Source organism: Heptranchias perlo, chromosome 42 (assembly GCF_035084215.1).
Source record: "Heptranchias perlo isolate sHepPer1 chromosome 42, sHepPer1.hap1, whole genome shotgun sequence".
In the NCBI taxonomy this organism is placed as follows: Eukaryota; Metazoa; Chordata; class Chondrichthyes; order Hexanchiformes; family Hexanchidae; genus Heptranchias; species Heptranchias perlo.
Window position 1 is genome coordinate 7,110,403 of NC_090366.1, and position 12,433 is coordinate 7,122,835.

The 12,433-nt window shown below is 58.1% G+C and overlaps 1 protein-coding gene across 1 annotated transcript in view; it reads right to left on the reverse strand.

Annotated features, from left to right (window-relative positions):
• Position 1: 1 nt before the first annotated feature.
• Positions 2 to 12,433, reverse strand: part of LOC137306118 (multiple epidermal growth factor-like domains protein 8) — a gene marked incomplete at its 3' end in the record, with an annotated part of 176,640 nt that continues 164,208 nt past the window's right edge. Inside the window, exons 18-19 of the mRNA XM_067975179.1 lie at positions 6,302 to 6,428; positions 2 to 868 (exon numbers count right to left, since the gene is read on the reverse strand). Of these exons, the coding sequence (XP_067831280.1) occupies positions 2 to 868; positions 6,302 to 6,428 (994 nt within the window). The remainder of the gene's footprint in view (positions 869 to 6,301; positions 6,429 to 12,433) is intronic.

Below are 12,433 nucleotides of genomic sequence, written 5' to 3' on the forward strand. Positions count from 1 at the left end.
TGTAGGAGCCTGTGACGTAGCGGCAGGAAGTGAAGAGCAGCTCAGTGTCGGGCTGGAAGTAAACGGCCAGTTTGGCGAAGGGCCGACTCGCCATCTTGTTCATCTCCTGGATGTGGCGCTGATGCTCACGGCGGAAATCAACAAACTGCTTGACCTTCCAGAGGAGGACGCAGACGGAGAGGAAGAGGAAGAAACAGGAGAAGAAGACGCTGAAGAAGACAAAGAGGTCGATGTGGGCCTGGTCCTGGCGGAAGAAGAGCAGGCCCTGAGAGTCGCTGCTGTTCCCAGTTCCCACGCCCAGGAGCACCATGAAGAAACGCTGGGTCTTCAGGGTGTGGAGCTCGTAGGGGTAAGTGATCACCAGCCTCTCCCGAACGCCCCTCACCAGGAGGATGGTGTGCTGGCTGCTGATGGTCAGGTAGGTAGTCAGTCCTTGGGCCTGCTCCTCCCTCACCTTCTCCACGTCCTGGGGCTCAGTTGGTGGCGCGCTCACATTGAGAGCCCGGCGTCTCCTGAGCAGCTCAGAGTTTGCCTGCTCTCGCCGTGTGTCGGGGTCTCCCACCTGGATGGTGTGGATCCCATTGCTGGGATCGACAGTCACGGTGAACGAGGAGTGGGAGTTGGAGACGTAAACATCGACTCCCCCGAACGTCACGTCGATGGTGATGCGGATGTCCACGTTGGTGAATTTGGGCTGCACGGCGAAGAGGACTGTTCTCCCCAGGGGCAGGTTCTTGATGTTGGGCTCGTGGTAACAGTTACTCTGGGACGTGGGGTCAAAGCAATATTCCTGCTCCACAGTGATCTGTCGGTAACACTGACGCCCATTGGTCGGGTTCCCCAGGAAATTCTCTTTACATCGGGCACACTGCGGAGAGAAGGAACGAGAGTGAGAAACGGGAGTCCCCCAGAGACAGAACACGGGACAGGGGTCAGGGGATAGGACAGGGAGAGGGGACAGGGGTCAGGGGATAGGACAGGGAGAGGGGACAGGGGTCAGGGGACAGGACAGGAGACAGGGAGAAGGGACAGGGGTCAGGACAGGAGACAGGGAGAGGGGACAGGGAGAAGGGACAGGAGACAGGGAGAAGGGGACAGGAGACAGGGAGAGGGGACAGGAGACAGGGAGAAGGGACAGGAGACAGGGAGAGGGGACAGGAGACAGGAGAGGGGACAGGAGACAGGGAGAGGGGACAGGAGACAGGGAGAAGGGACAGGAGACAGGGAGAGGGGACAGGAGACAGGGAGAGGGGACAGGAGACAGGGAGAGGGGACAGGAGACAGGGAGAAGGGACAGGAGACAGGGAGAAGGGACAGGAGACAGGGAGAAGGGACAGGGGACAGGGAGAAGGGACAGGAGACAGGGAGAAGGGACAGGGGACAGGGAGAAGGGACAGGGGACAGGGAGAAGGGACAGGGGACAGGAGAAGGGACAGGGGACAGGGAGAAGGGACAGGGGACAGGGAGAAGGGACAGGAGACAGGGAGAAGGGACAGGAGACAGGGAGAAGGGACAGGGAGAAGGGACAGGGGACAGGAGACAGGGAGAAGGGACAGGGAGAAGGGACAGGGGACAGGGAGAAGGGACAGGGGACAGGGAGAAGGGACAGGGGACAGGGAGAAGGGACAGGGGTCAGGACAGGAGACAGGGAGAGGGGACAGGGAGAAGGGACAGGAGACAGGAGAAGGGGACAGGAGACAGGAGAGGGGACAGGAGACAGGGAGAAGGGACAGGAGACAGGGAGAGGGGACAGGAGACAGGGAGAAGGGACAGGAGACAGGGAGAGGGGACAGGAGACAGGGAGAGGGGACAGGAGACAGGGAGAGGGGACAGGAGACAGGGAGAAGGGACAGGAGACAGGGAGAAGGGACAGGAGACAGGGAGAAGGGACAGGGGACAGGGAGAAGGGACAGGAGACAGGGAGAAGGGACAGGGGACAGGGAGAAGGGACAGGGACAGGGAGAAGGGACAGGGGACAGGGAGAAGGGACAGGGGACAGGGAGAAGGGACAGGAGACAGGGAGAAGGGACAGGAGACAGGGAGAAGGGACAGGAGACAGGGAGAAGGGACAGGAGACAGGGAGAAGGGACAGGGAGAAGGGACAGGGGACAGGAGACAGGAGAAGGGACAGGGAGAAGGGACAGGGGACAGGGAGAAGGGACAGGGGACAGGGAGAAGGGACAGGGGACAGGGAGAGGGGACAGGGGCCAGGAGAAGGGACAGGGGACAGGGAGAGGGGACAGGGGACAGGGAGAAGGGACAGGGACAGGGAGAGGGGACAGGAGACAGGGAGAAGGGACAGGGGACAGGGAGAAGGGGACAGGGGTCAGGACAGGAGACAGGGAGAAGGGACAGGGGACAGGGAGAAGGGACAGGGGACAGGGAGAAGGGACAGGGGTCAGGGAGAGGGGACAGGGGACAGGGAGAAGGGACAGGGGACAGGGGACAGGGAGAGGGGAGAGGGGACAGGAGACAGGGAGAGGGGACAGGAGACAGGGAGAAGGGACATGAGACAGGGAGAAGGGACAGGAGACAGGGAGAAGGGACAGGAGACAGGGAGAGGGGACAGGAGACAGGGAGAAGGGACAGGGGACAGGGAGAGGGGACAGGGGACAGGGAGAAGGGGACAGGGGACAGGGGAGAAGGGACAGGGGACAGGGAGAGGGGACAGGGGACAGGGAGAAGGGACAGGGAGAAGGGACAGGGGACAGGGGACAGGAGACAGGGAGAAGGGACAGGGGACAGGGAGAAGGGACAGGGGACAGGGAGAAGGGACAGGGGACAGGGAGAAGGGACAGGGGACAGGGAGAGGGGACAGGGGACAGGGAGAGGGGACAGGGGACAGGGAGAGGGGACAGGGGACAGGGAGAGGGGAGAGGGGACAGGGAGAAGGGACAGGAGACAGGGAGAAGGGACAGGAGACAGGGAGAAGGGACAGGAGACAGGGAGAAGGGACAGGAGACAGGGAGAAGGGACAGGAGACAGGGAGAAGGGACAGGAGACAGGGAGAAGGGACAGGGGACAGGGAGAAGGGACAGGAGACAGGGAGAAGGGACAGGGGACAGGGAGAAGGGACAGGGGACAGGGAGAAGGGACAGGGGACAGGGAGAAGGGACAGGGGACAGGGAGAAGGGACAGGGGACAGGGAGAAGGGACAGGAGACAGGGAGAAGGGACAGGAGACAGGGAGAAGGGACAGGGAGAAGGGACAGGGGACAGGAGACAGGGAGAAGGGACAGGGAGAAGGGACAGGGGACAGGGAGAAGGGACAGGGGACAGGGAGAAGGGACAGGGGACAGGGAGAAGGGACAGGGGTCAGGACAGGAGACAGGGAGAGGGGACAGGAGACAGGGAGAGGGGACAGGAGACAGGGAGAAGGGACAGGAGACAGGGAGAGGGGACAGGAGACAGGGAGAGGGGACAGGAGACAGGGAGAAGGGACAGGGGACAGGGAGAAGGGACAGGAGACAGGGAGAAGGGACAGGGGACAGGGAGAAGGGACAGGGGACAGGGAGAAGGGACAGGGGACAGGGAGAAGGGACAGGGGACAGGGAGAAGGGACAGGAGACAGGGAGAAGGGACAGGAGACAGGGAGAAGGGACAGGAGACAGGGAGAAGGGACAGGAGACAGGGAGAAGGGACAGGGAGAAGGGACAGGGGACAGGAGACAGGGAGAAGGGACAGGGAGAAGGGACAGGGGACAGGGAGAAGGGACAGGGGACAGGGAGAAGGGACAGGGGACAGGGAGAGGGGACAGGGGCCAGGGAGAAGGGACAGGGGACAGGGAGAGGGGACAGGGGACAGGGAGAAGGGACAGGGGACAGGGAGAGGGGACAGGAGACAGGGAGAAGGGACAGGGGACAGGGAGAAGGGACAGGGGTCAGGACAGGAGACAGGGAGAAGGGACAGGGGACAGGGAGAAGGGACAGGGGACAGGGAGAAGGGACAGGGGTCAGGGAGAGGGGACAGGGGACAGGGAGAAGGGACAGGGGACAGGGGACAGGGAGAGGGGAGAGGGGACAGGAGACAGGGAGAGGGGACAGGAGACAGGGAGAAGGGACAGGAGACAGGGAGAAGGGACAGGAGACAGGGAGAAGGGACAGGAGACAGGGAGAGGGGACAGGAGACAGGGAGAAGGGACAGGGGACAGGGAGAGGGGACAGGGGACAGGGAGAAGGGACAGGGGACAGGGAGAGGGGACAGGGGACAGGGAGAAGGGACAGGGAGAAGGGACAGGGGACAGGGGACAGGGGACAGGAGACAGGGAGAAGGGACAGGGGACAGGGAGAAGGGACAGGGGACAGGGAGAAGGGACAGGGGACAGGGAGAAGGGACAGGGGACAGGGAGAGGGGACAGGGGACAGGGAGAGGGGACAGGGGACAGGGAGAGGGGACAGGGGACAGGGAGAGGGGAGAGGGGACAGGGAGAAGGGACAGGAGACAGGGAGAAGGGACAGGAGACAGGGAGAAGGGACAGGAGACAGGGAGAAGGGACAGGAGACAGGGAGAAGGGACAGGAGACAGGGAGAAGGGACAGGAGACAGGGAGAAGGGACAGGAGACAGGGAGAGGGGACAGGAGACAGGGAGAAGGGACAGGAGACAGGGAGAAGGGACAGGAGACAGGGAGAAGGGACAGGGAGAAGGGACAGGGAGAAGGGACAGGGGACAGGGAGAAGGGACAGGAGACGGGGAGAAGGGACAGGAGACGGGGAGAAGGGACAGGAGACGGGGAGAAGGGACAGGAGACGGGGAGAAGGGACAGGAGACAGGGAGAAGGGACAGGAGACAGGGAGAAGGGACAGGAGACAGGGAGAGGGGACAGGAGACAGGGAGAGGGGACAGGAGACAGGGAGAGGGGACAGGAGACAGGGAGAAGGGACAGGAGACAGGGAGAGGGGACAGGAGACAGGGAGAGGGGACAGGAGACAGGGAGAGGGGACAGGAGACAGGGAGAGGGGACAGGAGACAGGGAGAAGGGACAGGAGACAGGGAGAAGGGACAGGAGACAGGGAGAAGGGACAGGAGACAGGGAGAAGGGACAGGAGACAGGGAGAAGGGACAGGAGACAGGGAGAAGGGACAGGGGACATCAAGATTACGGCCCATGGAATAAAGGGGGCAGTAGCAACATGGATTCAAAATTGGCTAAGGGACAGGAAACAGAGAGTAGTGGTGAACAGTTGTTTTTCGGACTGGAGGGAGGTGTATAGTGGTGTTCCCCAGGGGTCGGTGCTGGGACCACTGCTTTTCTTGATATATATTAATGACTTGGACTTGAGTGTACAGGGCACAATTTCAAAATCTGCAGATGACACAAAACTTTGAAGGGTAGTAAACAGTGAGGAGGATAGTGATAGACTTCAAGAGGATATAGACAGGCTGGTGGAATGGGCGGACACGTGGCAGATGAAATTTAATGCAGAAAAATGCGAAGTGGTACATTTTGGTAGGAAGAACGAGGAGAGGCAATATAAACTAGAGGGCACAACTCTAAAAAGGCTCCAGGAACAGAGAGATCTGGGGGTTTATGTGCACAAATCATTGAAGGTGGCAGGGCAGGTTGAGAAAGTGGTTAAAAAAGCATACGGGATCCTGGGCTTTATAAATAGAGGCACAGAGTACAAAAGTATGGAAGTCATGATGATCCTTTATAAAACACTGGTTCGGCCACAACTGGAGTATTGTGTCCAGTTCTGGGCACCGCACTTTAGGAAAGATGTGAAGGCCTTAGAGAGGGTGCAGAAGAGATTTACTAGAATGATTCCAGGGATGAGGGACTTGAGTTACGTGGATAGGCTGGAGAAGCTGGGGTTGTTCTCCTTGGAACAGAGACGGTTGCGAGGAGATTTGATCGAGGTTTTCAAAATCATGACGGGTCCAGACAGAGTAGATTGAGAGAAACTGTTCCCATTTGCGGAAGGGTCAAGAACCAGAGGACATAGATTTAGGTCATTGGCAAAAGAACCAAAGGTGACATGAGGAAAAACATTTTTACACAGCGAGTGGTTAGGATCTGGAATGCACTGCCCGAGGGGGTGGTGGAGGCAGATTCAATCATGGCCTTCAAAAGGGAACTGGATAAGTACTTGAAAGGAAAAAACTTGCAGGACTACGGGGATAGGGCGGGGGAGTGGGACTAGCTGGATTGCTCTTGCATAGAGCCAGCAGAGACTCGATGGGCAGAATAGCCTCCTTCCGTGCTGTAACCTTTCTATGATTTTCTGACGGGACAGGGGAGATGGGTCATGGCCGCTCTCCCCCACCCCCTCACCACGCTGGGAGTCGGGGCTGGTGTCTCTCACCTGGTATTTGTAACAGTCCCTCTTGTCGGTCTGTGCAGTGGGGCAGCTGGTCTCCGTGTTGTTCTGACACTGGCACTCAGTCCCATCCGTGCTGCGACATCTGTCCCAGTGCCCATTACACTGGCATCTGCAATAGGAGAGATAGTTAGAGTCAGAGAGAGAAGGAAAGAGAGAAAGGGAGGGAGAGAGGGGGAGAGGGAGGGAGGGAGAGGGAGGGAGGGAGATATGGAGAGAGAGGGGGAGAGATGGAGGGAGAGAGAGAGAGGGGGAGAGAGATGGAGGGAGAGAGAGCAGGAGAGATGGAGGGAGGGAGAGAGAGCAGGAGAGATGGAGGGAGGGAGAGAGAGCAGGAGAGATGGAGGGAGAGAGGGGGAGAGAGAGAAAGGGAGAGGAAGGGAGGTAGGGAGAGAGGGAGTCATAGAGAGAGTGGCGGAGAGAGGGAAAGGAAGGGGGGGAGAGAGAGAGAGGGAGAGAGAAAGAGAGAGAGCGGGAGACGGAGGGAGAGAGAGAGAGTCAAAGAGAGAGAAGGGGGAAGTGAGGTAGGGAGAGAGGGAAATGGAGAGAGAACATGAGGGATGGAGAGAGAGACAGAGAAGGAGGGAGAGAGAAAGGGAGGGAGGGATGGAGGGAGGGAGAGAGGGAGTCATAGAGATTGGGAGAGAGAGAGGGGGAAGAGAGGAAGGGAGAGAGAAACAGAGAGAGAGAGAGAGGAGGGAGAGAGAGCAAGAGAAAAAGAGGGTGCACAGTATGTGATACTGTACTGGAGGGCGGGGTGTGATATGTACAGGAGCACAGGGTGTGGGATGTACTGGAGCACAGGGTGTGAGATGTACTGGAGCACAGGGTGTGATATGTACAGGAGCACAGGGTGTGATATGTACTGGAGCACAGGGTGTGGGATGTACTGGAGCACAGGGTGTGGGATGTACTGGAGCACAGGGTGTGGGATGTACTGGAGCACAGGGTGTGGGATGTACTGGAGCACAGGGTGTGGGATGTACTGGAGCACAGGGTGTGATATGTACTGGAGCACAGGGTGTGAGATGTACTGGAGCACAGGGTGTGGGATGTACTGGAGCACAGGGTGTGGGATGTACTGGAGCACAGGGTGTGGGATGTACTGGAGCACAGGGTGTGGGATGTACTGGAGCACAGGGTGTGGGATGTACTGGAGGGCGGGGTGTGGGATGTACTGGAGCACAGGGTGTGGGATGTACTGGAGCACAGGGTGTGGGATGTACTGGAGCACAGGGTGTGGGATGTACTGGAGCACAGGGTGTGGGATGTACTGGAGCACAGGGTGTGGGATGTACTGGAGCACAGGGTGTGGGATGTACTGGAGCACAGGGTGTGATATGTACTGGAGCACAGGGTGTGGGATGTACTGGAGCACAGGGTGTGATATGTACTGGAGCACAGGGTGTGATATGTACTGGAGCACAGGGTGTGATATGTACTGGAGCACAGGGTGTGAGATGTACTGGAGCACAGGGTGTGGGATGTACTGGAGCACAGGGTGTGGGATGTACTGGAGCACAGGGTGTGATATGGACTGGAGCACAGGGTGTGATATGGACTGGAGCACAGGGTGTGATATGGACTGGAGCACAGGGTGTGAGATGTACTGGAGCACAGGGTGTGGGATGTACTGGAGCACAGGGTGTGGGATGTACTGGAGCACAGGGTGTGGGATGTACTGGAGCACAGGGTGTGGGATGTACTGGAGCACAGGGTGTGGGATGTACTGGAGCATAGGGTGTGGGATGTACTGGAGCACAGAGTGTGGGATGTACTGGAGCACAGGGTGTGATATGTACTGGAGCACAGGGTGTGAGATGTACTGGAGCACAGGGTGTGAGATGTACTGGAGCACAGGGTGTGGGATGTACTGGAGCACAGGGTGTGGGATGTACTGGAGCACAGGGTGTGATATGTACTGGAGCACAGGGTGTGAGATGTACTGGAGCACAGGGTGTGGGATGTACTGGAGCACAGGGTGTGGGATGTACTGGAGCACAGGGTGTGGGATGTACTGGAGCACAGGGTGTGGGATGTACTGGAGCACAGGGTGTGGGATGTACTGGAGCACAGGGTGTGGGATGTACTGGAGCACAGGGTGTGGGATGTACTGGAGCACAGGGTGTGGGATGTACTGGAGCACAGGGTGTGATATGTACTGGAGCACAGGGTGTGATATGTACTGGAGCACAGGGTGTGGGATGTACTGGAGCACAGGGTGTGATATGTACTGGAGCACAGGGTGTGGGATGTACTGGAGCACAGGGTGTGGGATGTACTGGAGCACAGGGTGTGGGATGTACTGGAGCACAGGGTGTGAGATGTACTGGAGTACAGGGTGTGGGATGTACTGGAGCACAGGGTGTGGGATGTACTGGAGCACAGGGTGTGATATGTACTGGAGCACAGGGTGTGGGATGTACTGGAGCACAGGGTGTGATATGTACTGGAGCACAGGGTGTGATATGTACTGGAGCACAGGGTGTGGGATGTACTGGAGCACAGGGTGTGATATGTACTGGAGCACAGGGTGTGGGATGTACTGGAGCACAGGGTGTGGGATGTACTGGAGCACAGGGTGTGGGATGTACTGGAGCACAGGGTGTGGGATGTACTGGAGCACAGGGTGTGGGATGTATTGGAGCACAGGGTGTGATATGTACTGGAGCACAGGGTGTGATATGTACTGGAGCACAGGGTGTGAGATGTACTGGAGCACAGGGTGTGAGATGTACTGGAGCACAGGGTGTGAGATGTACTGGAGCACAGGGTGTGATATGTACTGGAGCACAGGGTGTGGGATGTACTGGAGCACAGGGTGTGGGATGTACTGGAGCACAGGGTGTGGGATGTACTGGAGCACAGGGTGTGATATGTACTGGAGCACAGGGTGTGATATGTACTGGAGCACAGGGTGTGTGATGCACTGGAGCACAGGGTGTGTGATGCACTGGAGCACAGGGTGTGGGATGTACTGGAGCACAGGGTGTGGGATGTACTGGAGCACAGGGTGTGGGATGTACTGGAGCACAGGGTGTGATATGTACTGGAGCACAGGGTGTAGGATGTACTGGAGCACAGGGTGTGGGATGTACTGGAGCACAGGGTGTGATATGTACTGGAGCACAGGGTGTGGGATGTACTGGAGCACAGGGTGTGGGATGTACTGGAGCACAGGGTGTGGGATGTACTGGAGCACAGGGTGTGGGATGTACTGGAGCACAGGGTGTGGGATGTACTGGAGCACAGGGTGTGGGATGTACTGGAGCACAGGGTGAGATATGTACTGGAGCACAGGGTGAGATATGTACTGGAGCACAGGGTGTGGGATGTACTGGAGCACAGGGTGTGGGATGTACTGGAGCACAGGGTGTGGGATGTACTGGAACACAGGGTGTGGGATGTACTGGAGCACAGGGTGTGGGATGTACTGGAGCACAGGGTGTGGGATGTACTGGAGCACAGGGTGTGGGATGTACTGGAGCACAGGGTGTGGGATGTACTGGAGCACAGGGTGTGGGATGTACTGGAGCACAGGGTGTGGGATGTACTGGAGCACAGGGTGTGGGATGTACTGGAGCACAGGGTGTGGGATGTACTGGAGCACAGGGTGTGGGATGTACTGGAGCACAGGGTGTGGGATGTACTGGAGCACAGGGTGTGGGATGTACTGGAGCACAGGGTGTGGGATGTACTGGAGCACAGGGTGTGGGATGTACTGGAGCACAGGGTGTGGGATGTACTGGAGCACAGGGTGTGAGATGTACTGGAGCACAGGGTGTGGGATGTACTGGAGCACAGGGTGTGGGATGTACTGGAGCACAGGGTGTGGGATGTCCTGGAGCACAGGGTGTGGGATGTACTGGAGCACAGGGTGTGGGATGTACTGGAGCACAGGGTGTGGGATGTACTGGAGCACAGGGTGTGGGATGTACTGGAGCACAGGGTGTGGGATGTACTGGAGCACAGGGTGTGGGATGTACTGGAGCACAGGGTGTGGGATGTCCTGGAGCACAGGGTGTGGGATGTACTGGAGCACAGGGTGTGGGATGTACTGGAGCACAGGGTGTGGGATGTACTGGAGCACAGGGTGTGGGATGTACTGGAGCACAGGGTGTGGGATGTACTGGAGCACAGGGTGTGGGATGTACTGGAGCACAGGGTGTGGGATGTACTGGAGCACAGGGTGTGATATGTACTGGAGCACAGGGTGTGGGATGTACTGGAGCACAGGGTGTGGGATGTACTGGAGCACAGGGTGTGGGATGTACTGGAGCACAGGGTGTGATATGTACTGGAGCACAGGGTGTGGGATGTACTGGAACACAGGGTGTGATATGTACTGGAGCACAGGGTGTGGGATGTACTGGAGCACAGGGTGTGGGATGTACTGGAGCACAGGGTGTGGGATGTACTGGAGCACAGGGTGTGGGATGTACTGGAGCACAGGGTGTGGGATGTACTGGAGCACAGGGTGTGGGATGTACTGGAGCACAGGGTGTGATATGTACTGGAGCACAGGGTGTGGGATGTACGGGAGCACAGGGTGTGATATGTACTGGAGCACAGGGTGTGGGATGTACTGGAGCACAGGGTGTGGGATGTACTGGAGCACAGGGTGTGATATGTACTGGAGCACAGGGTGTGATATGTACTGGAGCACAGGGTGTGGGATGTACTGGAACACAGGGTGTGATATGTACTGGAGCACAGGGTGTGGGATGTACTGGAGCACAGGGTGTGGGTTGTACTGGAGCACAGGGTGTGGGATGCACTGGAGCACAGGGTGTGGGATGTACTGGAGCACAGGGTGTGGGATGTACTGGAGCACAGGGTGTGGGATGTACTGGAGCACAGGGTGTGGGATGTACTGGAGCACAGGGTGTGGGATGTACTGGAGCACAGGGTGTGGGATGTACTGGAGCACAGGGTGTGATATGTACTGGAGCACAGGGTGTGGGATGTACTGGAACACAGGGTGTGATATGTACTGGAGCACAGGGTGTGAGATGTACTGGAGCACAGGGTGTGAGATGTACTGGAGCACAGGGTGTGAGATGTACTGGAGCACAGGGTGTGAGATGTACTGGAGCACAGGGTGTGAGATGTACTGGAGCACAGGGTGTGAGATGTACTGGAGCACAGGGTGTGAGATGTACTGGAGCACAGGGTGTGAGATGTACTGGAGCACAGGGTGTGAGATGTACTGGAGCACAGGGTGTGAGATGTACTGGAGCACAGGGTGTGGGATGTACTGGAGCACAGGGTGTGATATGTACTGGAGCACAGGGTGTGGGATGTACTGGAGCACAGGGTGTGGGATGTACTGGAGCACAGGGTGTGATATGTACTGGAGCACAGGGTGTGGGATGTACTGGAGCACAGGGTGTGGGATGTACTGGAGCACAGGGTGTGGGATGTACTGGAGCACAGGGTGTGGGATGTACTGGAGCACAGGGTGTGGGATGTACTGGAGCACAGGGTGAGATATGTACTGGAGCACAGGGTGAGATATGTACTGGAGCACAGGGTGTGGGATGTACTGGAGCACAGGGTGTGGGATGTACTGGAGCACAGGGTGTGGGATGTACTGGAACACAGGGTGTGGGATGTACTGGAGCACAGGGTGTGGGATGTACTGGAGCACAGGGTGTGGGATGTACTGGAGCACAGGGTGTGGGATGTACTGGAGCACAGGGTGTGGGATGTACTGGAGCACAGGGTGTGGGATGTACTGGAGCACAGGGTGTGGGATGTACTGGAGCACAGGGTGTGGGATGTACTGGAGCACAGGGTGTGGGATGTACTGGAGCACAGGGTGTGGGATGTACTGGAGCACAGGGTGTGGGATGTACTGGAGCACAGGGTGTGGGATGTACTGGAGCACAGGGTGTGGGATGTACTGGAGCACAGGGTGTGGGATGTACTGGAGCACAGGGTGTGGGATGTACTGGAGCACAGGGTGTGGGATGTACTGGAGCACAGGGTGTGAGATGTACTGGAGCACAGGGTGTGGGATGTACTGGAGCACAGGGTGTGGGATGTACTGGAGCACAGGGTGTGGGATGTCCTGGAGCACAGGGTGTGGGATGTACTGGAGCACAGGGTGTGGGA